The 25,038-nt window shown below is 41.0% G+C and overlaps 2 protein-coding genes across 11 annotated transcripts in view; both read left to right on the top strand.

The window, feature by feature from the left end:
- The window catches only part of TARS3 (threonyl-tRNA synthetase 3), a 76,327-nt gene extending 66,133 nt beyond the window's left edge, over window positions 1-10,194 (top strand). For 2 of the 9 annotated variants that reach the window (XM_073882511.1, XM_025893096.2), the window contains 4 exons: window positions 3,598-3,702; window positions 7,024-7,096; window positions 7,850-7,964; window positions 9,391-10,194. In XM_073882511.1, the coding sequence (XP_073738612.1) occupies window positions 3,598-3,702; window positions 7,024-7,096; window positions 7,850-7,964; window positions 9,391-9,539 (442 nt within the window). In that variant the 3' untranslated portion in view covers window positions 9,540-10,194. The other 7 variants (XR_012375264.1, XR_003212338.2, XR_012375265.1 and 4 more) reach the window with 7 other exon arrangements.
- Window positions 10,195-12,051: 1,857 nt separating this feature from the next.
- TM2D3 (TM2 domain containing 3) lies at window positions 12,052-23,543 on the top strand. 2 transcript variants are annotated; one of them, XM_025893264.2, is made up of 6 exons: window positions 12,052-12,168; window positions 12,643-12,735; window positions 14,296-14,453; window positions 19,019-19,193; window positions 21,240-21,315; window positions 23,219-23,543. In XM_025893264.2, the coding sequence occupies exons 1-6, from the start codon at window positions 12,078-12,080 to the stop codon at window positions 23,382-23,384; spliced, it is 759 nt and encodes a 252-aa protein (XP_025749049.1). In that variant the 5' UTR covers window positions 12,052-12,077; the 3' UTR covers window positions 23,385-23,543. The 2 variants fall into 2 exon arrangements, with proteins under 2 accessions (XP_025749049.1, XP_025749050.1); XM_025893265.2 differs by lacking the exon at window positions 12,643-12,735.
- The last annotated feature ends 1,495 nt before the right edge of the window (window positions 23,544-25,038 follow it).

Below are 25,038 nucleotides of genomic sequence, written 5' to 3'. Positions count from 1 at the left end.
CTCCATCGGGCTCGCTGCTCCATGGGAAGTCTGCTTCTCCCTCGCCCACTCCCCCTGCTTGTGTGCCTGCTCTCACTATCTCTCTCTGTCAAATAAATAAAGAAAATCTTAAAAAAAAAGAAAGTAGATATAAATGTTTTAAAGAGTCTTCACCACAAATTGTACATGTTAAATTTTTAAAATAAAAAATAGTGCTATATATGAATGAAGCAATACCGTCCAGATATAGACTTATGTGAGGATATAGTACATGGGAAATGAGACATTTCAAACCTGTGGGGAAGGGGCAGGTTCAATAAATGACAGTGGGACAATTGGCTGGGCTGTCCATTTGGAGGGAAAATGTGAAATTCTAGATTGCATACTAGATATAAAAATTAGTTATAGCTGGATAAACTATTTTTTATAAAAATTCATTAGAGTAGTGCTGACATGATACTACCTAGAGAAAACCCTAAAGACCACCAAAACATTACTAGAACTGAAAAATGAATTCAGTAAGGTCACAGGATACAATATCAATGTACAGAAATCTGTTGCCTTTCTGTACATCAATAATGAAGCAGCAGAAAGAGAAATTAAGAAGACAATTCCGTCTGTAGTTACACCAAAAATAATAAAATACCTAGGAATAAACTTAACAAAGAAGGTGAAACACCTGTACTCTGAAAACTATGAAACATTGATGAAAGAAATTGAAGGCAACACAAACAAATGGAAAGACATATCATGCTCATGGAGTGGAAGAACAAATGTTAAAATGTCCATATTACCCAAGGCAATCTGCACACTGAATGCAATCCCTATCAAAATACCAGCAGCATTTTTCACAGAGCTAGAACAAACAATCCTAAAATTTGTATGGAACCACAAACGACGCTGAATAGCCAAAGCAATCTTGAAAAATAAAAACAAAGCTGAAGGCATCACAAATCCAGATTTTAAGTTATATTACAAAGCTGGAGTAATCAGAACAGTATGGTATTGGCACAAAAATAGACACACAGATCAGTGGAACAGAATAGAAATCCCAGAAATAAACCCACAATTACATGGTCAATTAATCTTTGACAAAGGAGGCAAAGATATGCAATGGGAAAAGGACAATCTCTTCAACAAATGGTGTTGAGAAAACTGGACGGCTACCTGCCAAAGAATGAAATTGGACCACTTTCTTACACCATACAGAAATATAAACTCCAAATCACTTAAGGACCTAAATGTGAGACATGAAACCATAAAAATCCTAGGAGAGAACACAGGCAGTAGTTTTTCTGACATTGGCCATAACAACATCTTTCTAGATATGTCTTCCAAGGCAAGGAAAACAAAAGCAAAAATGATCTATTGGGACTACATCAAAATAAAAAGTTTTTTCATAGTGAAGGAAACAATCAACAAAACTAAAAGACAAGCTACTGACTGGGAGAAGATATTTGCAAATGACACATCCGATAAAGGGTTAGTATCCAAAATATATAAAGAACTTATACAACTCAATACAAAAAAACACAAATAATCCAATTAAAAATGGGCAGACATGAACAGACATTTCTCCAAAGAAGCCATCCATATGGCCAACAGACACCTGAAAAGATGCTAAATATCACTCACCATTAGGGAAATGCAAATCAAAATCACAATGAGGTGTCACCTCACACCTGTCAGAATGGCTAAAATCAACAAACGATGGGGATGTGGAGAAAGGGGACACTCCTCCACTGTTGGTAGGAATGCAAACTGGTGCAGCCACTCTGGAAGGCAGTATGGAGGTCCTCAAAAAATTAAAAATAGGACTATCCTTTGATCCAGTAAGTGTGCTACTGGGTATTTACCCAAAGAATACAAAAACACTAATTCGAAAGGTTATATGCACCCCTATGTTTATTGCAGAATTACTTGCAATAGCCAAACTATGGAAGCAGCCCAGTTGTCCATCAATAGATGAATGGATGAAGAAGATGTGGTATATATATTACAATGGAATATTACTCAGCCATAAAAGGGAATGAGATCTTGCCATTTGCAACAACCTGGATATAGCTGGAGAGTATAATGCTAAGCAAAATAAGCCAGTCAGAGAAAGACAAATACCATATGATTTCACTCATATGTGGAAACAAAACAAATGAACAAAGGAAGAAAAAGAGACAAACCAAAAAACAGACTCTTAATTATTAGAGAACAAACAGATGGTTACCAGAGGGGTGGTGGGTGGGGGGATGGGTGAACAGGTGAAGGGGATTAAGAGTACACTTGTCATGATGAGCACTGAGTAATATATGGAATTATTGAATCACTATATTGTAAGCCTGAAACTAATATAACACTGTATGTTAACTACACTGGAATTTTTAAAAATCCAAAGTAGTAGAAGAAAATATATTGAATATCTCTATTATGTTGGAGAAGGTTCTTTCTCTATATAACATTACTGTTAAAACTCATAAAGAAAAAGACAGCTTTGGGTGCGTGGGTGACTCAGTTGGTTAAGCATCTGCCTTCAGCTCAGGTCATGATCTTGGGGTACTGGGATCGAGCCCCACATGGGGACTCCCTGTTTGGTGGGAAGTCTGTTTCTCTCTCTCTGTCGTTTCCCTCCACTCTGCTCATGCTCTCTCTTGCTGTCTCTCTCTCTCTCTAATAAATAAAAATAAAAAAAAAACAGCCTTGACTTGTCCAAAATTAAAAATTTATGATAGAAAAGATAGTACCAAAACAGGCAAAGGACAAGTAAATAAATGTGCTTGGAAGAAGTATTTTCAATTTCCCACATTAGAAAAGGAGTTAATTTTCTTAATATGTCTTTATATATTTGTTTACTGTATATATATGTGTGTGTGTGTATACTATATATAGACAGCAGTACAAGTTTTTTTTAAATTTCATTTTCTATCTTTATAACTCACAAAACAATTCATCCCATGATTCATCTTTAGTGTTTATGAGAAAATGAGAATTTAAAAATCTATTTTTTTAAGATTTATTTATTTTAGAGACAGAGAGAGTGCGGGGGTGGGGGCAGCAGAAGGACAGGGAGAGAGAATCTCAAGCAGGCTTCCCGCTGAGCACAGTGCCTGACCTGGGGCTCCATTCCCAACACCCCGAGATCATCAACTGAGCCGAAACCAAGAGTCAGTTCCTCAACTGACTGCACCACTCAGGTACCCCGAGAAAATGAGAATTTAGAAACAAATCCATTTTCTTTATTTCTTCAGTGTCTGACAGTTGTTCCACATAGTACTGGCAAAGTAAGCCATAGTTCAAAATAAAGTTAATTTTTAAAAAATTATGATTTGCAAGATTGCCCATCAGTATTAGTAAACTGATCGCAGCCAATAGTTTAGAATCAAAGATAATCAGTACACTTACAGTAGAAATAGTGTTCTAATATTTCCTTGCGTTTTGCTACATATTTCATTTTCCCTCGGTTTGTATTATTATTTCTAATACATAGCACATTATATGCTTAAAGATGATTTATAAGGAATCTTGTTTTTCCTAGTTCAGGAAAATAACTTTTAAATAGAAGGCAAGAAGATAAAGTTATTACTGAATCTTAAGAGAATACATAAATATATAATTTTCATTTTTTAGTAAGGATGGAGATGATAAAAGGAACCCTGTCATCATTCATCGAGCCATTTTGGGGTCAGTGGAAAGAATGATAGCCATCCTCTCAGAAAACTATGGGGGGAAATGGTAAGTGATATGGAAAAGAAAAGCTGTATGTCTATCATTTTGAACATTTTGAACAAGATAGGATTACTGCGAAAAAATTGGTAGCTCTTGCCTTATAATTAGCAAGTATCCAAATAGCAAGTAATCAGTTCTTGTTGAATCTGCCAGGTCAGGAAACCAAAACAAAGAAGACAAAAGCAGCACAACCTAAAACTATCATTTACCTTTTGGGGAATGCGGTAGAATTGAAGAGTTATCTTTTTACCTATTTCAAGTCCTTTAAAGATCTAGTTGCATCTGGTGACCCTGTGAGTACGGTTCAACCCCTTGCTGAACAGCCATCCCTCCTTCAACCCTTGTTTTCACCTCCTGGGGGTGCCCAGTCGTCATGGGGAGAAAAACACATGAACCTGGTTCACAAATGGCTCTGAACAATACTTTGGCAAACCTAATGCGGACAGCTACAGTACCACTTAGGGGAGAAGTGTGGAAGGGAAATGCCCCCGAGTGCAGGAATTTGAGTACATCTCATAGTCCTCTTTCCTTAGAAGGAAAAATGACCAGACATACAGAGTTACAGCCATGCCTGGGCTCTGGTGACTGCTTTGGCCACAAGGTCAGAGACCTAGAAGTAATTAGATTGGAAAATAGATGACAAGTAGATATGAGGGGGAGGAACATGGATTATCACTCAAAATGGGCCATGAAGGTGACGTCACCCACCCCAAACCCTCACTTTTGGGTGTTTTTAAAGATTCAAATACAGGAGGACCCATTCTGTGGTTACCATCAGCTTCATTCTTCCCCCAGTGGCTGCTCCGTGGTTCATGAACAAAGTGGCCACTCGGGGTTACGGGCTCAACAACATGGGCCTCCCCAAGTTCCTTCTGGCTATGCCTCTTCTGAGGCCTCAGTCTGCCATCAGTAGGGTTCAGTCGTGGTCCCTCCTATGGAACCATAATCCTGGGGAACAGTCAGCTTTCTGGGTCTTTCTCATCATGCAAGGGCCAGTGACTTGTCCTCACTGGAGAAGATATCAGTTCTGGAATTTGCTTAGCTCTTCCTTCCTCCCATGCATCTGTCAACAGCACCGTGTAAATACTTACTGAGCTTCAATGGTCGGAAACACGATAATGCTTCTGACCATGGAAGTAATTTTTTTTTTTTTTTAGCAAAAGAAGGAAGGTGCTGAGCTGACATTGTGGGATTTGCTAGTATTACTGTGCCCCCAGAAGCAACCGGCCTTACTGGCAGTCAAGACATCAGGTGGCAGATGATCCATCTTGTGATGGCACATCCAATGGAGGTGGAAATGCTGCAGCCCAGCAATCACATGTGACATCTTTGTCTCCCATCTCATTTTGAAGAAATTGAGATCTGCTCATGCAGTTTAGTTCTGATTTAGTTCTGTGCTGCTGTCGCTGGGTACAGTCCCTGCAGCTCCCATTGTTGACCCTGGGGTGCTCCCATTGTTGACCCAAAGGTCTCCCCCAGAGCTCCATGTCTCCGCACCACCCCTGCCAGAATTGATTCTATGTAGTACCTCCCCCAGGTGCTACTCTGTCCCAAATCCGTGCACCATGCTTGTACATGCCAGATCATGTGCCTGCACTCGAACATGTCTAGGGCAGCTGGGGAAAGCAAATTTCTCAGCAGGCACTACAAGGTGGGAAATTCCCCCAGCAGAGGGTCTTTAAGACGTCCTGGGTAGCTAGAGTCTGTGTACATCCCTGAAGTTTTATTTGTGATCTTAGAGAAATGTACTTAGGTATCATGGGGTGTCCAAGTTGTTAAAAGTTACACAGATAAGCCAAAAGAACATGCACGCTACCTAAGTATGAGTTAACACATTGACATCTCTTTCTGGTTGATTCTGTTTTAAATAGTTTAATGTAGGTAAGAGATGGTGGTGTCTCGCCCGAGAGTGGTGGCAGTGAATGTGCTAGAAAAACTAAAAAGAACTAGTGGAATCAGGAGATGGAGTGGGAGACAGGAGATGGTGCTGTGCACTCCATGGGCTGTCCCTCACCGTGCAGACTTAGGGCACAGGCTGTGCAATCCATTGACCCAGAGTTCAGACACCTGCCAGAGTTTCGGTGGACACCTCCCCAAGAGCTCAAAATAGAAATTGTTAAAATGTGGCTCCCCTGGGGATGGGGTGAGGACAGAGCTCAAAAGGAAATGCTTACTTTTCACTTTATCCACTGTATTCCTGTGTTTTATTATACATTTTATTACTTCTATCATATGCGTTATTTTGCTTTTGTAATTTAAGAATAAATATCTAAATGTTCATAAGGTGCCACCAGGTAGTAGTTCCCACGGCATTTCCTTTCACCTTTCAGACAAAGTACTGATGAAGAAATATTTCCCACATTAAACATTGCTTATACCCAACTTCCCATCTTTTTTTTTTTTAATTTCATTTTGAGATAATTGTACATTCACATGTAGTGGTAAGAAATCATCGAGAAAGGTCCAGCATACTCTTCACTCACTTTTCCTCAATGGCAGCATCTTACAAAACTCTATACAATATCATGACCAGAAAATTTTTGATACAATCTGCCAACCTTATTTAGGTCTCACCAGTTCACATGCACTCGTGTGTATGTGTGTGTTGAGTTCTATAAAATTTGATCACCTGTGTACCCACCATCAGTTAAGATAGAGGACAGTTCTGTTACTTATGAGGACTCCTTGTGCTACCATTTTATTGTCACACACCTCCTACCCCACCCCCATCATCCTCCTCTGACAGCCACTCATCTGTTCTCCATCTCCATAATTTTGTCATTTCAAGAATGTTACATAAATGGAATCACACGCTGTACAATTGTGCGGGATTGGCTTTAATCACTCGGAATTCCACTGAGATCCGTCCAACTCGTTTCAAGTCTCAGTGGTCGGTCCCCTTTTATTGCTGATAGTGTTCCATGGTGTGGATGCACCAGTTTGATCATTCATCCATTGAAAGACATTTGGAGTGTTTCCAGTTTGGGGCTATTATAAATAAAGCTGCTATGAACATTAGTGGGAAGGTTTCTTTGTGAACATGTTTTCATTTCTCTGGGGTAAATACCCAGGAATGCAGTTGCCCAGTGGTGTGACCCAGCAGCTGACCTGTTCTTCCCTCCCTTTCCTCCCGTAATTCCCAGCTTCCTCTTTTGTCTGCCCTGTTGCTTTTTAGCTCTCAATATGGTTTGGTTTACTTCCACACCACTCTGCTGAATCTGCTTTCTTGTGAAGTCTTACTTTAAAAAAATCTTCGGCTATATTTTAAATCACATAATACATGATCATCATCAGATTCTGAAAATACATATTTTATATATTTTTCAGGCCTTTCTGGCTCTCTCCTCGTCAGGTAATGGTCATCCCTGTGGGGCCAACTTGTGAAAAATACGCACTTCAGGTAAAATCAGAGATAGAAAAGTACATAATAATCTCGGCATGTCATCTGTGAAGGTTACTGACTTGGAATGTTATTTGTGCCTTAAAATATTGCATAACTAATATGTTACTTTAGCAACCCACATTTTCAGTAATTGAGAGTAACATCTGAGTCACGTCTGTGTAGCTGGATCAGAACTATTTTATTTCTTAATGTTTTTGAGAAATGGGGATTTTAAAACATCTCATACTTACAAGTTACTCTTTTCCATATGGCTCTATTTGGAAGAATACTTGTCTATTGCTGTATAACAGATAACTCCAAAACTCAGCAACCTGAGACCACAGCATTTATTATGTCACAGTGTCTGCGAGTCAGAATCTGGGAGCAGCAAGGCTGGGCGCTGCTGGCTCAGGGCCCCTCAAAAGCCTCTGATTGCACCGCCGGCCACGGCTGCCTTCTGTGGGCTCACTCACTTCGTTGTTGGAGGCCTCAGTTCTGTACCCCGTGCACTTTTTCAGAGGTTCCCTGAATATCCCTCCCAACGTGGCAGCTGGTTTCCCCAGAGGGAGTGATGTTAAAGACGTGGAAGCTGTAGTCTTCTAGCTTCATCTCAGAAGTGACTTGCCATCACTTCTGCCCTCCTCTGTGGTCACCTAGAGCCACCTGGTACGATGTGGCGGAGACGACACAAGGTGTGAATACCCTGTGGGTCATCTCAGAGGCTGGCTACCATAAATATCGTCATAATGAAAGTGTTTTGTTTTCTTGTAGGTGTCCAGTACATTTTTTGAAGAAGGGTTCATGGCCGACGTTGACTTAGATCATAGCTGTACACTAAATAAGAAAATACGAAATGCGCAGCTGGCTCAGTATAATTTTATTTTGGGTAACTTAAGTTTACATTTTCTCAAATGCTTGTTTTTTTTTTCACTTTAATTCCAAAAACTGGTCTATCTGCATATCTGAAATATAGTACAAACTACATGAGTATGGTATAACTATGTGAGTGGTGAATGGTGTAACTACATGAATATGGTATAGCTGTGTGATTATGACAGTTTATTACCTGTACACAAAGAACAGTCCATGGTGTTCCTGGTTAGTTGTTCTTAAATACTCTTTGTTATTTGCTAGAAGAAGAGTTATAAAACCTCACGTGAATCCTGTGGGTTAGTATCACTAGCAGTATTCAATATCTCAAACCAACAAGGAAAAAAATGTGAAAATGATTTCATCGGTAGAATTATGCTCTTTATGTTTCAGTCATGTGACAGGCCTCAAATATTCTCCCTTGCTTTTCTGATTTATTATTAATCTTCGGGATTAAGTTAATCAGTGGGAAAGATGCCAACTTTAAGGTGATCAAAAGAAAAGAATTTAAGTGAAAAAGTGTCCTTAAGACATATGAGTACTTGGATGCAGTATCTAAAATTTTGACTTTAAAATGATTCAGAAATTAAGAGAAGCTGATCCTGGATGCCTCCAGGCATGATATTGTTATCTCCAGTAAGTTGAATGATTCTGTAGGAGGTAAAATAAATATGCATAGGGTTGTCCTATCCGCATTTTGTCATTGAAAGTATTTGACTGTGTAGTAGATACTGTGATGTTTCAATCAGGCTCCTTCTGGTGACAGAACTCTCACATTGACTTAGATAAAGATGGAATTTATTGGAAGGGTAATGGAGTATCTCCTGACACAGAAGGTAGAATTAAATTAGAAGAGTATTAGAAGAGTAACTGGAGCAAGCTGCTCAACCCTTATCAGGACTGTTTCTCCTCATTTCTAGCTCCTACTTTGCTCTGGTTCTTTGTGCTTCTCTTGAATATCTACTTTATTCCCCTTACCTGGTGACCAATTTCTTCCTTCCACATGGCAAGAAACAAGCCTGCAGATTGCTGCATCATCCCACATAAGGGGCACTAGAGAGAAACTTTCTACGTACATTCCAGAAAATTTTGATTGGTTGGGCATGGGTCTGGTGCCTACCCATATTGCCATATGGAGTCAGGGGTCTGTCATACCCATATGCCATATGCCATATGGAGTCAGGGAGATCTTTCTCCCTGCTCCAGTTTGTGCCCCAAGACTACAATATGTGTTTGTGCAAGTGGACAGTAAGGAAGAGGGGATTAGAAGTCATTCCTTCTCTCAAGAAACTTGCTATCAGAGGATGACTTCATGGCCATTAGACTGATAATAAGTGATTAATACTGAAGAAGAACTCAATAACACATGTGTCATGACTGTTGACTTAATATTTAGTAAATCGTTTATTTAAGATATGTTTATTACCCTTTCTTTTCCACAGTGGTTGGAGAAAAGGAAAAGACAAATAATGCTGTAAATGTTCGAACAAGAGACAACAAAATTCATGGAGAGATTTCTGTAACTTCTGCCATTGATAAGTTGAAGAATCTCAAGAAATCACGTACACTGAATGCTGAGGAAGACTTTTGAAGTTCTTCCTTGTACTTGCTTCTATGTAGCCTTGTTTTGACCCCTAAAAATGCATTTTTCTTTATCGCTAGTACTTCTAAGAACTTTTGACTCACTGATGGGCACAGTGAGAAAGGAGACAATGAGTAGCTGATATAAAAAGTTTAGTTCATTAATGTGTCTGAAGAGAACACGAGGACAAGCTTGGGAGATTTTTAATTTCCCAAATGCCTTGAAAGACTTAAGGGGGAAATGTTATTTATTGAAAGAGGGAAGTACTACGATTTGAAGATTTGGAGAGGTTATTGCTGAGATTGTGGTTTTCAAAAGATAGACCTCAAATTAAAACCTGCAAAGCTTTTCTCAATATAAGGGGAAAATCTTATTTTCTAGGACAATACATCTCAGGTATTTTTATGATTGTTTTACTAAAGTTCACACTGAAATGTTATCTCCAAAATTGGAATCGTCGCTTAATTTGTTTTAACTAACCAACAGCCACAAAAGAAGCGACTAGTACTAAATACTGGATTATTGACAAAGGACTCGGGACCTCAGATTCAGTATTGTGGAATCTACTGTTGTTTGCAGTGTAGGTTAAGAGTTGCTGTTTTAATGCTTCTAATTGACAACTGTTCATCTGTAGAAAAAATAAATTCCTAAATAAAAGACAACACACAGTGTTTCCAGTATTTCAGCTATGGGCTTATACCATAGTAAGCTGCTCCCCTAGAGTTAAATTACTTTTTTCATGAGATGACATTCTACTGATTTACAGACTCTGTTAACCTTAAAAATAAAACTGTCCGTTATTTTACCAGCAAAAATGGATTCATTTGGGAATAGCAGATAATTTTAATTTGACATGTGTAAGCTATCACAAAACCATAGACAAGTCTGGAGAACAAAGGAGAGGGGGCTGCTTTTTTATAAAGGGGGCAGGAGGGAGTTTGGAAGGGCTGTTATAAACAAAAAGTCCACTGGAGTAAACTGGGAGTTGAAGTGTAGCGGCTTTTCATTGGCTGGATTGTGACAGTTTCTTGTTGGCTGGACCGTCCCCAGGCAAAGAGAAAATCTTTCTTCTTTTTGCCGGGGTAATAAAGTATAGGTTCTTCCTGTTGGGAATGCAAGGTGCCTCTCTTGGAGTACCATTCTGTAGTCCATTAGGAGTGGTAGGGCATGAGAGCTCCCCCTTCTGGCCTCCTGGCTCCATCTTTTTTTTTTTTTTTTTTAAAGATTTTATTTATTTATTTATTTTTGAGAGAGAGAGAGAATGAGAGATGACAGCACGAGAGGGAAGAGGGTCGGAGGGAGAAGCAGACTCCCTGCTGAGCAGGGAACCCGATGTGGGACTCGATCCTGGGACTCCAGGATCATGACCTGAGCCGAAGGCAGTCGCTTAACCAACTGAGCCACCCAGGCGCCCTCCTGGCTCCATCTTAAATGAGGTTTCCTTTATTCAGTTTCACAATTCAAATGGATTTCTGATTTTAACTGAGAGGAATGCCTTACTGCTCAGAACCGAGTTGAAATAGCTTTACGCCAGTAGAGAATTTAGCTACCAATCAAGAAGTATTTATTGGGTGTTATCTGGCTAGATACTGTGGAATTCAAAATAAATTTAAGACATGCTCTCTTTTCTCAACACCTTTATTATTTAGCATCCTGAACAGTTAGTAAACAAAACTGTATTATAGATCAGACCTATATAGTACTAAGAGGTGCAAATTGTGTGATGTAATTTTTAAGGAAATATTTATTGGGGCCTTATTGTGTGCCAGGCACCAGTCGGTATATTCTTTTCATTCATCAAAACTGCTAGTGAAGGAGTGGGGAGTCAGAAGGCCCCCAAAAGAATCTTGTGGCAGGTGGGTGGGAAGGAGGAACGCAAGTCAACAACACAGGAGAAAGTATGCTGTGACAAAAATAGGTGCAGTCTGCCATCTGAGCACACAGGGAGCCGGAGGCCCCGGGGTGCAGCTCCCTTCCCCAAGGCTGGCCTTCTCCAGGGAGGGACCCATGCTTTGGACCCCCCCCTTTCACATCCCCGGGTTCTTGTCCCAGTACTTCTGGACCTGAATACTTGCCAGGTATATTTACTGCCCTCTCCCAATCTCAAAGGAACTTTCTGGAAGTGTCTTTTTTTTAAAGAGTTGGCTAGAGGTGAACCCAAAGCTGACCACAGAGAGATGCTAGCTGGGCACTGATCAGGTCAGCAACGCAGGAAATGGTGGCGTCCTTTGGGGCTGCCTGTCACACCTTGGCGTGGGGTCTCACTTCCCCTACGGGGTGTGTGCCACAGTTTCTTCATTTGCAAATAAGTACCTTTTCGGTATGCAATCAAATACGTCATCAACACCTTCGCAGAGTACCGAGCAGTTTTTAACCTCTAAACATACATACCCATCCACATAGAGATGGAGACCCCACGCGGAGCCGGCCAAGCGCCTGCGCCCTGGGCTCCCCGCGGACGCGCCTGCACACGCCCCTACGGCGCGCGCCGGGGCCCCGCCCCTTTGCCTAGTCCCGCCTCGCGGCCCGGATGTGCGCGCCGGCGACATGGCGGCTGCGGCGGTCATGCTGCAGGCTCTGTGCCGCTTCTGCCGGGTGCTGCTCTTCCTTTTCCAGTTCTACATCTTGTCCGGCGGGGGTGAGTTAAAGGCCAGAGTCCACGCGGGGTCGGGCTGAGCGGTAGCGAGGCCCCCGGGAGCTGCGGGAAGCGTCCGCGCTAGGCCCGCGGGCGGAGGGCGGAGACTGAGTGCGGGGCGCGGGGCAGCCGGTCGCTGCAGCCGGGTCTGGGGGGTCCTGACCGCCCGCTCCGCGGCCGTCCCTCCGCTCAAGAACCCCAGAGCCTCGGAGCTCGGCTGATGAGCCCTGGAACGGGGGACCGAGGGTTGGGGTCTCGGCCGGGGAAGCGGACCTGGAACCCGAGACCACGCTTTGTTCCCTAGTTGCCTATCGATCCACATTGGTGTCGACCCCTTTGGCGTTTCTTTGTTTAGTTTTCTGGGCAGTCAAGCTGTGAGGTTTTCATGAGCATTTATTGGCCTGGTGTGGACCTTGCGTCTTAACCACACAAACCAAGGTTTTCATATCCCAGGATAACATGTTTCTCTAATTGTAGGATCCTTAAATTTAGAGCAGTCGCAGCCGCTGGCTCAGTCAATAAAGGATCCGGGCCCAACACGTACTTTCACAGTAGTTCCCAGGGCAGCAGGTACTAGACATTTTCTATTCTAGTAAATCTGTATATTTATATCTAGTGGTTTCTTTCTTCTTAGATAAAATAACTTTACAATTTTTTTTGAAATTTTTATTGTATTTTAGGTTATGTGAACTAAAGACATACACAGATGTTTTTCTGTAGACTGTCTTGATATTGCAGTACCAGTTCCAGCCTCATCTCTTTTTCCAGTTCCACATTCCTCATTTCTATCTCTTTATTATTTTTCCGCCTCGTTCATCAAGATCACCTTCAACCAGTGCTTCTTTCCCTTCAGAAATTTTCTTTTTCTTCTTAAGCCCCATTCCTGATGTTGGACATTAGAGGCTCCTCCCAGGGCTGTGTGAAATGGAAGGATCACAGACAGATTAAGACTTGGACACTAGGTCTGGTTGAGCTACTGGGAGCTTGAGCATATTATTCACCCCTTCAGCATCACTTTACTCATCTTTTAGGTGGTGAAGTTAGCCTGGCCCTCTAAAGTCATTTTGGCTTTGTGATTTCTAAGTGTCCAACTTCCAGCCACAACAGTAATCAGAATAAAAGAAAAGAAAAGTAGAATTGACTACATAATCCAGGGACTTTAAGTAGGATCAGTTTTAAATGAGTCTTAGTGTGTTTCGCTAAACAGAACCTTTGTCTCTATAGTTCATCCCTTTAAAGTTCCATTATTTCAATGAATTGAAACTGGCAGAGGTATTTTACTGATTGTTATTTGGTTGTTAAGACTACTATAAGACAGGAGCATACTTGAATTTAAAACACAAATTATAGAGAAAGCACAAGAATTTTTTATTCCTTTGGATGTTTTTGAAAGCGTCTCTTCCTCCCCCAAGTATACTTGCAAATGAGCCTCTCTTAATTGATAAAAACATATTGTACTCCTGGGAAGGTTGGCTGGGAAAAAAAATTATAACCCACCAAACAAGTTATTAATATATGGAGAACTCTGTTGAACTTTGGTAGTATAAAACTGTAAGTGGTACTAGCAAATTATGGCTTTTTGAAGTACCAGTGTGGAATAATGACAGAGAACATTTTCTAAAGTTGGTACCCTGTTGTACTGATTGATTCAGTTGGAGGGTCAGTGTCGTAATTACCAAATCAGTGAATTCAGATGAAAAGAATATTGGATTAGAAACAGAGATTTGGGCCGTGGTTCCAGTTTTGTCACTCTGTGATCATGAACAAATCTTACCCTCTCCAAGTCTTAATTTTTCATCTTGTTACAGAGTAGATTTTTTTTGAGGCCCAAACTTACACCTAGCTTTGTGTATACATTGTATGTACATAAGTACCTTTGATTTTCATGCTCATTTGGGGGGCAGTAATTAAATTCTTTTTACTTAGCTGTTGAACTCTTGGACCAGGTCACACAGCTTGGTGGCAGACCCTTGCTTTAATTGCAGGTGTCTCTGATTCCAGCCCTGTCATTTTCCATTCCAGTGCAGCATTTCATCACTGGCAGTCGTGTCCCTTACCCCGCAGGAAATTGTTTTCTTCTGTGATGCTGATCAGTATTATATGAGAATAAGCATCTCTTATTTTTCACAGAAAGTACTGATATCCCACCTTATGTGATGAAGTGTCCAAGTAATGGTTTGTGTAGCAGACTTCCTGCAGACTGTGTAGAATGCAAGACAAATTTCTCCTGTGTCTATGGCAAGCCTGTCACCTTTGACTGCACAGTCAAACCTTCCGTCACCTGTGTTGTAAGTACTGCAACTTACTAATTTTAAATGAACTCACTGTAAACCTCAAGTTCTAAGTACAGTTTAGACTTGACTGTGGGGGAAATCCTGAAAGAAAGCGCTCTGCATTCCGCAAGTCATATTTTAGGAACAAAGACAATATGATCGGAAGACTGAAACTTTCCTTTCCAAGTGAGGTTTGGTTGCCAGGGTACAGATGGCAATTTCTTGACAAACGAAATTGGAGCAACTATCAGACTCCTAACAAAGTCAGAAATAGAAAAGGCTCATGTGCACTGTTGCCTATTAGAAAAGACCCTATTACAGTCATCACACCTATATCCCATCTCCTGATATTTTGACAGACAGGAAGAGGCCTAGGAAGGCTTTCATAGTTGGGTGTTCCATAGAGTGCTCTAGGGATACCTGCTTCCAAGCTGCTTGACTCTGGCTGCCATTAGAATCACTTCTGGAGCCAGCCCCTGGCCTGCTAAACGCGAACAGGGCAGGGAGACTCAGGTATCTGCATTTTTTAACAACTGGACCAGGTTAAAATTATTACACACTCCTTTGTTTGGGGCTACTCTCTGGGTGAGAGGAAGAGTAGAAAGGAATAATGAAGTAGTGTTTTAGTCTTGGCCCTGCCATAGCTAGCTGGGTGACTTACTAATCTGTCTCTTGTCAAATGAGGGAAATGAGCAGATGGGCCCAGAACAGCTTTTTCTAAAGTGTTTCCGTGGAACCCTACTTTTGGGAAATGGTTGAAGAGGAAGAAACAGATTCTATACCGTGTCCTCTCTTGCAGATCGCTTTTGACTTGGCAGTCCTAGCATTTCTGTCACTTGAACAGGGTACCTTGCCCCTTCAGTCTTTGGAACTTGGTCTGTGGAGGGCTAGACTGGAAAGTTTCTTACACCCTTGCACTCTTTCTGTAATTTTCCTGATGAAGTCTAGTATCAGAGAGGGAGCAAGGAAGGCTTCTCTTCAAAGGGGAAATAAGATTTTGTGCTGTCAGTGTCTCAACTTAGTTTTCATAAAACTTAAGTATTGCCGTTTTATATCTTGTATCAGCACACCGGAAAATTGAGCGTAGGTGCCAGATGGTGTTCGTGACTGCCCTTGAATTATTAGTCTTTGTTGCTTAATCTTAAATACTGTATTCTCCCTAATTACCTAATGGGGAAACTTACTAATTTGAAGGCTTTTAAAAATGTTCTCCCCACCTGAAAGTAACATAACATTGGGTATCAGCTGTACTCCAACGTAAAAATAAAAAATGTTATCTCATAGGTCTGACAGTGAGTAGGTACTTCGTGAAAAATGGGAGAACTCTGACCTCCGGGGGAACTCTTCCAGAATTAGCCTCCTTTGTGGTTTGCCTCAGCAGCTTTGATGTTCACTCCCAGCACTGGTTACTGGGTGAGACAGGATTCTCAGTTTCTTCCTTCTTTAGATGTTTCCAAAATAAACTGTTTCATTTAGTAAGAAATAGCAGAAGATAGGAAAAATAACAAAGGTAGAAGTTACAAAGCTTAAGGGAAGTTTCTGGACTCCTCGGTCATGGTGCCTGGTGCCGTGCTCAGCCCCTGGCTGAGATGTGTCCTGGGCGGGACTTTTTTCTCTCCTCCTCCTCCAGGAGCTTTCACATCACCTGCCTCCTCTCCTGGCCAGTGGCCCTGAGTCCTGTCAAATCACAGGTGCCCCGTCCTCAGGTGTAGGACTTGGAAGTCTGCCCCAAGAGAGTGTGGTCTGTTCTTGAAAGTGGAGAGCAGTAAAAACATGAATGGACTGCCTGCAGACATGGGTCCTGGGACTGCTGTTGCCTGGTGAGCCAGGGCAATTCGCGTGTGTTTATTTGTTTTACGAAGATCTGCAGGGTCTCTTCTTGGTAAATAAGTTACCATTTCAGGAAGGAATCATCCACCACCGTCCCCATGTAAGCGTGCCGATGCTTATTTTCTCTCATCTGCACGTGCATGCACTCAGGTGCCTCCCTGCCCCCTCTTATTTTGAACTTACTGGCCAAAAAATGAACTCTTCTAGTCCTTCTCCAGACATGCTGAATTAAGAACTACCAGGCTAAGGGAATCTCACCTGGATTCTTTTATAAGAAATAAATGTAAAAACCCTGCATCCCCTGCCATGTCCTGTCACTCCTGCTCCACTTGATGTCCGCTGGAAGTGTGCTTGTCAGAAATGTTTTGTGTTCCTTGGAGAAGCTATCAGACTGCTAGTGTATCTGAAGCAGGTGTAATTTCTTCCAATGGGTTCTGGGTTCTTAGTAATGACAGCTGTTTCACAGAGGGAAAGGTAACATCTTTTTACTATATATAAGCTTTTGAGGAAGTCTCTACCTCTCCAGAGAGAAGATGGATTCAGTCAGTGCTGGGATGCCCGGGTTGCTCTGGGGATAAAAGTGGAATCCCTCTCTTGTCCCAAATAAATTCAGAGAGATCAGAAATTTAATGTAATAAAATGAAGCCACAAAGTAAGCAGAGAAAGCTTGATTGTTACGCTATAATCTCAAAAGTAGGAAATATTTTTCTAAATATGAAATAAAACTTAGAAGCCGTAAAAGAATTGATACATTCGACTGCTAAAAATGACCTAAAAAAGCATAAAGGCAAAAGATCAGTGGCAAACTAGGAAAAAGTATTTCTCACACCTGTGACAACTAATGCACTAATATCTATAATATATAAAGATTTCCTAAAAGCCAAGGAGAAAAACATGACAGTGCTATAGAAAAATGGTATGAGGACATAAGTAGATGGTTCAAAGGAAAGGAAGTACGGATGGGCTTTCAGCATATGAAGAAATGTTCAATTTTTCTCATAATTAAAGAAATGTAAATGGATGTATTTTTAAACCTATCAGGCTGGCAAATAAAAAAACTTGGTAACACTCCGAGTGCATGAGGACATAAGGGACCCTCTGTCTTGTTAAGTGGGTGGGCAGATTGGTCAGCCTCTTGTAGGCAATTGTCACATCTGTGAATCTTAAAGATGTATATATCTTTTGACCCAGCAGTTCCACATCTAGGAATTTATCTTACAGATACTGTACGTGGATGCAAATAAATATGCCTAAGGATATTCTTAGCTGCGTTGTTCACCCGGGCAGAAGATTTAAAACGAGCTTAATGTCCAGGAGAGAACTGTTTATGATTCACTATGAAATGAAATAAGTAGCAGCTAGTAAAAAGAACTAGGCAGCTCTCAAGATACTTAACTGATAGCTACAGAATTCAGTGAAAAGTGAATATCACTGGGAAAGTTAAATTTAAAAAAAGAAATATATCTGACATAAACGCACTGATGCATAGAATAGATTCCCCGGAAGGCCAGAGGCTAAGCAGGGCTTGGTGCTGGGGAGGGCAGTGGCTGCCGATGGCTAGACAGGACCAGCTTCCCCCTTGCTCCTGTCTCGTCTGGGAATCTGTACCACATTTGCGGACTGCGTTGTTTAAAAAACAATTGATAAGAAGCGTGCATTATCAGTGCATCACTAGAGATACACAGATGTTTCAGACACTATTGCCTAAATCAAATGGTGCCTTCCCCAGTTTGGGATGTCATTCATAAACCGCAGTTTTGCACTGATCAAAAAAATTAGTAAATTTATACTTCCAGAGGTGATTTTAAATCATTTAAAAATGATTTTGAAAACTCTCTATTATATTATAATGTCAAGTGGGGAAAAAAGGATACAAAATGCTTTCAGTATAATTGCACTTACATAAATCTGTATTATAGGAATTAAAAATGAAAGATTAAAAGTAGTTCTCTCTGGAGAGGTTACCAGTTTTTTTCCTGTAATTTCCAAAGGGGCAGCACACAGCATGTGCTACTCTTCCAAGAGAAAACAAAATAATGGTTTTTTTAAATTGAAGTGAAAAAAATCTACAGTCTTAAAAGCTTAGCGCCAACAATGAACACTTGGCTGAATCTCAACATGTGGCTCTTTCAAAGTTGAGAGTGATTTTCTGGGGCGACCCGTTGGTTGATTATACTGGGTGGAGGTGTGAGCAGCAGTCACAGCCCGGAGGTCCTGGGCTCCGGTGGAGATACTTGGGAGGATTTGAGACTCGGCAGCCAGTCCATGTGTTGTACTTCTAGGAGCGTCAGACTGGGGTTGGGGACTGTGGGTCCTGCGCATAACTTGCAGCTCAGTGACCTTGAACACATGTAGTCATCTGTGCTTCCAGCTCCCTGTGGCTCTGTGGCTTGATAAAATACATTTTCCCTTTTCGTATTACAAAAGTACCCATGCTCAATTATGAAAAATTTCGCCAAGTGAAAGTGGTAAAATAATCTTACCATCCTGGAATAACCTTTGTTATTTTGATGTAAATTTATGTAGGTTTTTTTCCTTAGGCATATATATTTTTGGGTGTATATTTTTATGACGAAAGGCTCATACTGTGTACGTTTATTTTGCGTACGTACTGGTTTGGTACCTATTTTCCTCCCACTTTCTGCTAGTATTATTCACAAGGCCTTTAGTAGGAGTTTTGTGCCTTGTATTTTTATTGACATATTAACAAACTATTATGATTGATTCATTCTCTGTCCTTTGGCGTACAGGATCAAGACTTCAAATCCCAAAAGAACTTTATCATCAACATGACTTGCAGGTTTTGCTGGCAGCTTCCAGAAACCGATTATGAGTGTTCCAATTCCACCAGCTGCATGACGGTGTCCTGCCCCAGGCAGCGTTACACTGCCAATTGCACCGTGCGGGACCACATTCATTGCTTGGGTGAGTTGGAGTTCAAGGAAATTCGTGAGCAAAATACTTTTCTTTAAGCTTACATATGGAACTTTAATTAGCAGTTTGAGAGTTAAATTTACATTATTTATTTAAAGAGTTTATTTATTTATTGGAGAGAGAGAGAGCACAATCAGGGTGAGGGGCAGAGGGAAAAACGGGCTGCCAGTGTGGGACTCGATCCCAGGACCCCGGGATCACGACCTGAGCCGAAGGCAGACGCTTAACTGACTGAGCCACCCAGGTGTCCCTATTTATTTATTTATTTATTTTTAAGATTTTTATTTATTTGAGAGAAGGGGAGAGTGAGTGGGGAGGGGCAGAGGCGGAAGGAGAAAGAATCTGAAGCTGACTGCACTGAGCATGGAGCCTGATGCAGGGCTCATTCCCACCACCGTGAGATCACAGCCTGAGCTGAAACCAAGAGTCAGGCGCTTAACTGACTGAGCCATACAGGCGCCCTAAATTTAAATTGTTTAATCAGAAACATTTATTAGCACTTTCTAGTTACAGCAAGCCTCATTAATAAACTCAGTGGTGACAGATGGTAGCTACGCTTGTGGCCGGCATAGCATAACATAGTTGTTGAATTACTTCCTGTGTTGTTCACCTGAAACTAATGTAACATTGTGTGTCCACCGAAAGATAAAAAAATAAACTCAGTGAACTAAAAAAAAAAAAAACCCAGAAAATGTGCAATTCTCTTATCTTTTAAAAATGTAATATATGATAACACAAGAAACAAGGTGTAAGATATAAAGCATAATGTACAGTAATAACGTTTTACCCAAATTTCCGACTAAAACAGTCGGATGCCATGACATAGCTGAGTGCTTTTCCTGCACCTGCTTGCCCTAGCTTCTCTCGAGAGCTAACCACCCTTAGATGAATTTTCTTATCATCTCACTTGCTTTTCTTTACACTTTGTGTCCTTGTATCACATGTAAAAATAAGATAGAGTATGATACATTATTCAGTAGTGCTTGTTTTAGACTTACATAAAATAATAGTCTGTTTATGGTCTTATCCTTCCTCTTTTCCTCTCAACATTGTGGCTCTAAGATGATCCATGTGTCTTATTTACTTATTTTTTTTTTTTTTACTTCTATATAATAATCCACTGTAAGATTGTATCATAGTTTCTCTGTTCTGTGTATTTGGATTATTTACAGTTTTTTGCCCTTACAGGTTGTGCTGGTATTAGAGTTTTTGCACATACCTCCTGGTTGCACGTGTGCAGGCCTATACTTTCTAGCATGTATTATTTTCCAAAATGCTTTTAACAGTTTACATTCCCACCATTGATACGTAACTGTTCTTGATGCACATGCTCTCCAATACTTACTATTCATAAATGTTGTCTTTTTCTTGAAGATTTCTGGGAATTCTTTTATATTTTGGATAATAACCTTTTGGTGTCCCTAAAACCCTTTCCCAGATTTTAACTACCCCTCCCCCCACTTTTGGGGGTATCTTTTGGATAGAGCTTGACTTTTTTTTAATACAACTCATAGCCCTTTTATTTCCTATATTTTCTTCTAGAAGTTGGAAGTTTGGCCTTTCACACATAGATCTGTAATCCACCTGGAATTGGTTTTGGTATATGGTGTGAAGTAGATTCATGTTTACTTTTTATCCCACATGGATAGCCAGTTGTCTCTGGACTCTTCCAGGCCAGTCTGTGTGTGCCCTGCATCCCATAGGAGGCATTTCTGTGTGCCTGGGCTGGGCTCTCTCTCCTTTAACCGTTGCTTGATTTATCTGTTTGATAAATAAGACCACACTGTCTTATTTGCCCTAAACTTCACCTAAGTCTTGTTAGCTTCACATACTTAGAGCTGTAACCCTTACTTAACTGATTTAAACATTAAATGTATGTTTGTAGATGGTAAGGGCTTTCTTTTTACTAGTCACTGTAGCAAACTTTATCGTAGAGAGAGTTGACTTTTAGATTTTAAATGACAAGGCCACTAGTCTCTGTGTAAGAATACTTTTATACCCCTGTTTCTATGTAGAGTGTTTTCCCTTTTTTTTCAGGTAACCGCACTTTTCCAAAGATGCTGTATTGCAACTGGACCGGAGGTTATAAGTGGTCTACTGCTCTGGCCCTGAGGTAAGCTTGGCTACTAGTAAGTAAAGGACGCCATTCGGATTTCGTTGGGATCAGTGGAATCTTCCATACATTGAGCTCAGCTGAGTTCCTCCTTCACTTAGATTCTTTCACATGTGTTAGGAAGGCCCTAGGAAATGTAGCCGCAGGGAGTTATTTAGATGATCAGAACAGGACCTTCGTGGACGTTAATGGCAGGATGTTTGCTTTTCTCCCAAGATGTCTGCACATCCTTAGAGATGCCTTACTGAGTTATTATTATAGGTCATTAGAACCAGTCAGGGTTTTCCATCCTGAGTGTATGTGAGTCAGTAAAATGGTATACACTGTTTAAAATAGATAGGTTTATGATTTGTAGTTTTTAGTAACTTCCTCCTTTATTATAAAAACTAACATATACTCCATACTAAAAACTGGAAAAATTGAGATAAAATAAAACATTAAAAATCACCTCTAATTCCACCATCCAGAGATAATTATGGACTTACAATTTTAACATAAGAATGTTAATGCTTGAATTTGTTAAAACTTTTCAACAGTTTGGGGGAAAAAACTACCAATTCTTACTCCCAGAGGGAAGGGTAGGTGTGATGCTGATTATTCACTAATTAAAAAGTTGGGGCATCTACAGTTGAAGGTTTGGCGCTAGAGCCCGAGACCCTGTGGCCTGTAGCATGACATGTCAGGGGTTTCTCGCCTTCGTTGAGGTTGAAATTCAGGCCAAATTGTTCTTTGCTGTGGGGCCAGCAGGGCGGTTAGCAGCATCTCTGGACTCTACTTACTAGATGCCGGTAGCACTCCACGGTGTGATAATCAAAAATGTCTTTAGAGACTGCCAAGTTGCTCCTTGTTGAGGAGCACTGCTTTAGGGTTTGGGCTGGGGAGGGACAGAGCAGAGCCTGCCTGGCGGGAAGGCCCAACTGGAGAGTAAAAGAATAGTCCAAGGTAGAAAATTCGATACAACAAAAATGAGATTTGATAACTGGCCATTGTCTTTGTCAGCAGTGGTTCAAATGAAAATGAACGATGGACTTTTTTTTTTTTTTTTTAAACTTTTTATTTTGGAATAACTTGACACTTACAGAAAAGTTTTGGAGATTGTTCCTGGACACCTGTCACCCACCTCCCCCTTGATTGTTCACATCTTAAGTTACCGTGGTGCATTTTACAACTTGACTTTTAAAAAGTAAGCATCATTTTCTTTTCAGAGCTCAACATAGTTTCTTTCAGAATATTCACTGAGTGGGATAATATCGGGGTTTTGCTTCCAAGTACTCTGGCATGGGGGCAGGGCGGGTACAGATGCTGCAGGACTGGCCACATGCTGATCAGTGGTGGAGCTGGGTCGGGGGTACTGTTGTCTTCAACTTTCTTTTATATGTTTGGAAATGTTCCTTAATCTTAAAAGAAGTACAATGAGAAGTTGTCTGAATATTGTTAGGTCTTGGAATTTGAAGGAACCTTAAGAGTCATTTGTTCTTAACACTCCATTTTTGGAGATGCGTGGCAGAGTTCAGACGACTTGATCTGGGGCAGTCTCGTGACCCCACCTCCTGACTCCATGTTCGTGTGCTTTCTGTTGGACTGGCTCCCTGCTTTGTTCTCCCGCATGTGCCATTTTCAAGACTAAAAAGCAATGAGATGGATTACTTTTCTTTGAAAGAGGAACCATTAGATTTCAGCACAGCTAAAAATTGTTTGTTTACCTTTGACATTTAAACAGTCTTCTTGCCTGTGATTATTTGGTGTCGTGAATTTGGGAAGTAGGCATTTGTGTCCTCACAAAGGATTGTGGTCGTTTGAAGCCCTTTCACACGTGTGACTTCATGCCAGTATTGAGCCACAGCTGGCTGTGGATGGAGGGTGGCTGATGGACTCGCACCCCGTAACCCGTTTGCTCTTGCAGCGTCACCCTCGGTGGGTTTGGAGCCGACCGTTTCTACCTGGGCCAGTGGCGGGAAGGCCTTGGCAAGCTCTTCAGCTTCGGCGGCCTGGGGATATGGACGCTGATAGACGTCCTGCTGATTGGCGTTGGCTACGTGGGACCGGCAGATGGCTCTTTGTACATTTAGCTGTGGTTATGTGCTTCAGAGAGGAGCAGTGCTTAGGAGTCTCTTTGCCCGTAGGAATTGATGTGCTGTGAGTAATGTATTTGTATGTTTTTAATGTACAGCATCTGTACTTTGCCTGCCTTGATGAAGGTAAAATTAAAAAATAAATAAAATAAAAAATACCAAACCATGTTTATCTGGAATTTGTTTTTATCTGCCTGAACTTTATTTTTTTCTGTGAAAAAATGTAAACTTACTCATCGCTCCTTGGCCTTTTGGCTAAGATCAAGTGTAAAAAATATGAACTTCCTTAAACTAGAACAGAAGCTGCAGTGATTGAAAATCTGCGTAATTCCTATGACTTTAGTTTTAGATTAAGTCAGTTTGTCACTTGGATCTCCAGCCTTGAAAAGATTTTCAGTTATGTTTGCAGAAAGTGGAACGTGTTTGTATTCTTTTTTTTTTTTAAGATTTTGTTTATTTATTTATTAGAGAGCGAGAGAGGGAACACAAGCAGGGGGAGTGGGAGAGGGAGAAGCAGGCTTCCTGCTGAGCAGGGAGCCCGATGTGGGGCTCGATCCCAGGACCCTGGGATCATGACCTGAGCCAAAGGCAGACGCTTAACGACTGAGCCACCCAGGCGCCCCTATTCTTTAGCTAAATAAAGTTCTCTACCTAACCTTCCCTCTGTACATTTTGCAGTGTACTATCTCAGTAGGCTGGTCTTTATATATGACGCTTGAAGTAAACTGCACAACTTTTGTGTGTAGTTGCTCTGGTTTGAATTTTGTTAGTAACATATTTGCAAGAGTACTGGAAAATTAATAAAACTACAGGTTCCTTTAAGAAGTACATAGATCTGTTTTCTGTATTAGGATGGAATTGAGTAATCATAACTCTTACTGGGGTAAAATCCTTATTTTTCAGAGCCTTACTCCATTTCAACATATATTCATAATTGGCTGGTTCACTGACACACAGTGGAAGTGTTAAACAGTGTGTTTCAGTGTGAGAAATGTTTTCAAGTCTTTATAAATCTGTTGTAGGCCCTTTCGTGGAAAGAAAGACCATTATTTCAAATTAAGAGTATGAGTATTACTTTTTAAATATCTGTGTTAATAGCTAGAAGGCTTAACCAGCCTATCAGATCCAGAAGCTATATTTCTCAGCATGTTCCCATAAATCTCATGGAAAGAAAAGGCATCTTTTCTTCACAAGATTATTAATTATAGTTTACCTGTAAACTACAGGGGAATTGAACCACTTTGGTGTAGTAACCTGCCAGTTAAGAAGGCCTGAAGCTCAGAATCTCTTCTGCAGGTGAGATTTCTCGTTCTAGTTGAGTAACAGTTCCAGCCCTGGTCACTAGGTGGTACATTTCCATTATATTTCTAGAAGCTGCTGAGGTTAACTGGTTCTTTCCTAGGAACATGAGCAGAGGCACAGGGCATGGGCAGTGCTTCAGATGGGAGTAGCCTAGTTTGCATGGACCTTTCTTTTCCAGGGCAAACACACGTTCTTGTCTGTTATGGGTACACGAGACTCTGGCTTGAGCTGATATTTCTTTAGTAGGCTTCTGTTCCTACAAGGAAACGGCTCCTTTGCTAACTATATAAAAATTTCCCCTGAATCTCCTCCGTAATTAGCTCTACGCAGAAGAGACTCGCCAACATTG

Source organism: Callorhinus ursinus, unplaced genomic scaffold (genome assembly GCF_003265705.2).
Source record: "Callorhinus ursinus isolate GAN/ISIS: 27379988/994484 unplaced genomic scaffold, GSC_fseal_2.0 scaffold47, whole genome shotgun sequence".
NCBI lineage: Eukaryota > Metazoa > Chordata > Mammalia > Carnivora > Otariidae > Callorhinus > Callorhinus ursinus.
The sequence above is the reverse complement of the archived record's forward strand: the minus strand, read 5'-3'. Positions and strand labels throughout refer to the sequence as shown.

Excerpts from the sequence above, each read along its gene's own strand:
- TM2D3 (XM_025893264.2), top strand. The coding sequence starts at position 12,078 with ATGGCGGCTGCGGCGGTCATGCTGCAGGCTCTGTGCCGCTTCTGCCGG. Across the intron at positions 12,169-12,642 it reads CTACATCTTGTCCGGCGGGG|GATCCTTAAATTTAGAGCAG; the intron begins GTGAGTTAAAGG and ends CTCTAATTGTAG. Across the intron at positions 12,736-14,295 it reads AGTAGTTCCCAGGGCAGCAG|AAAGTACTGATATCCCACCT; the intron begins GTACTAGACATT and ends TATTTTTCACAG.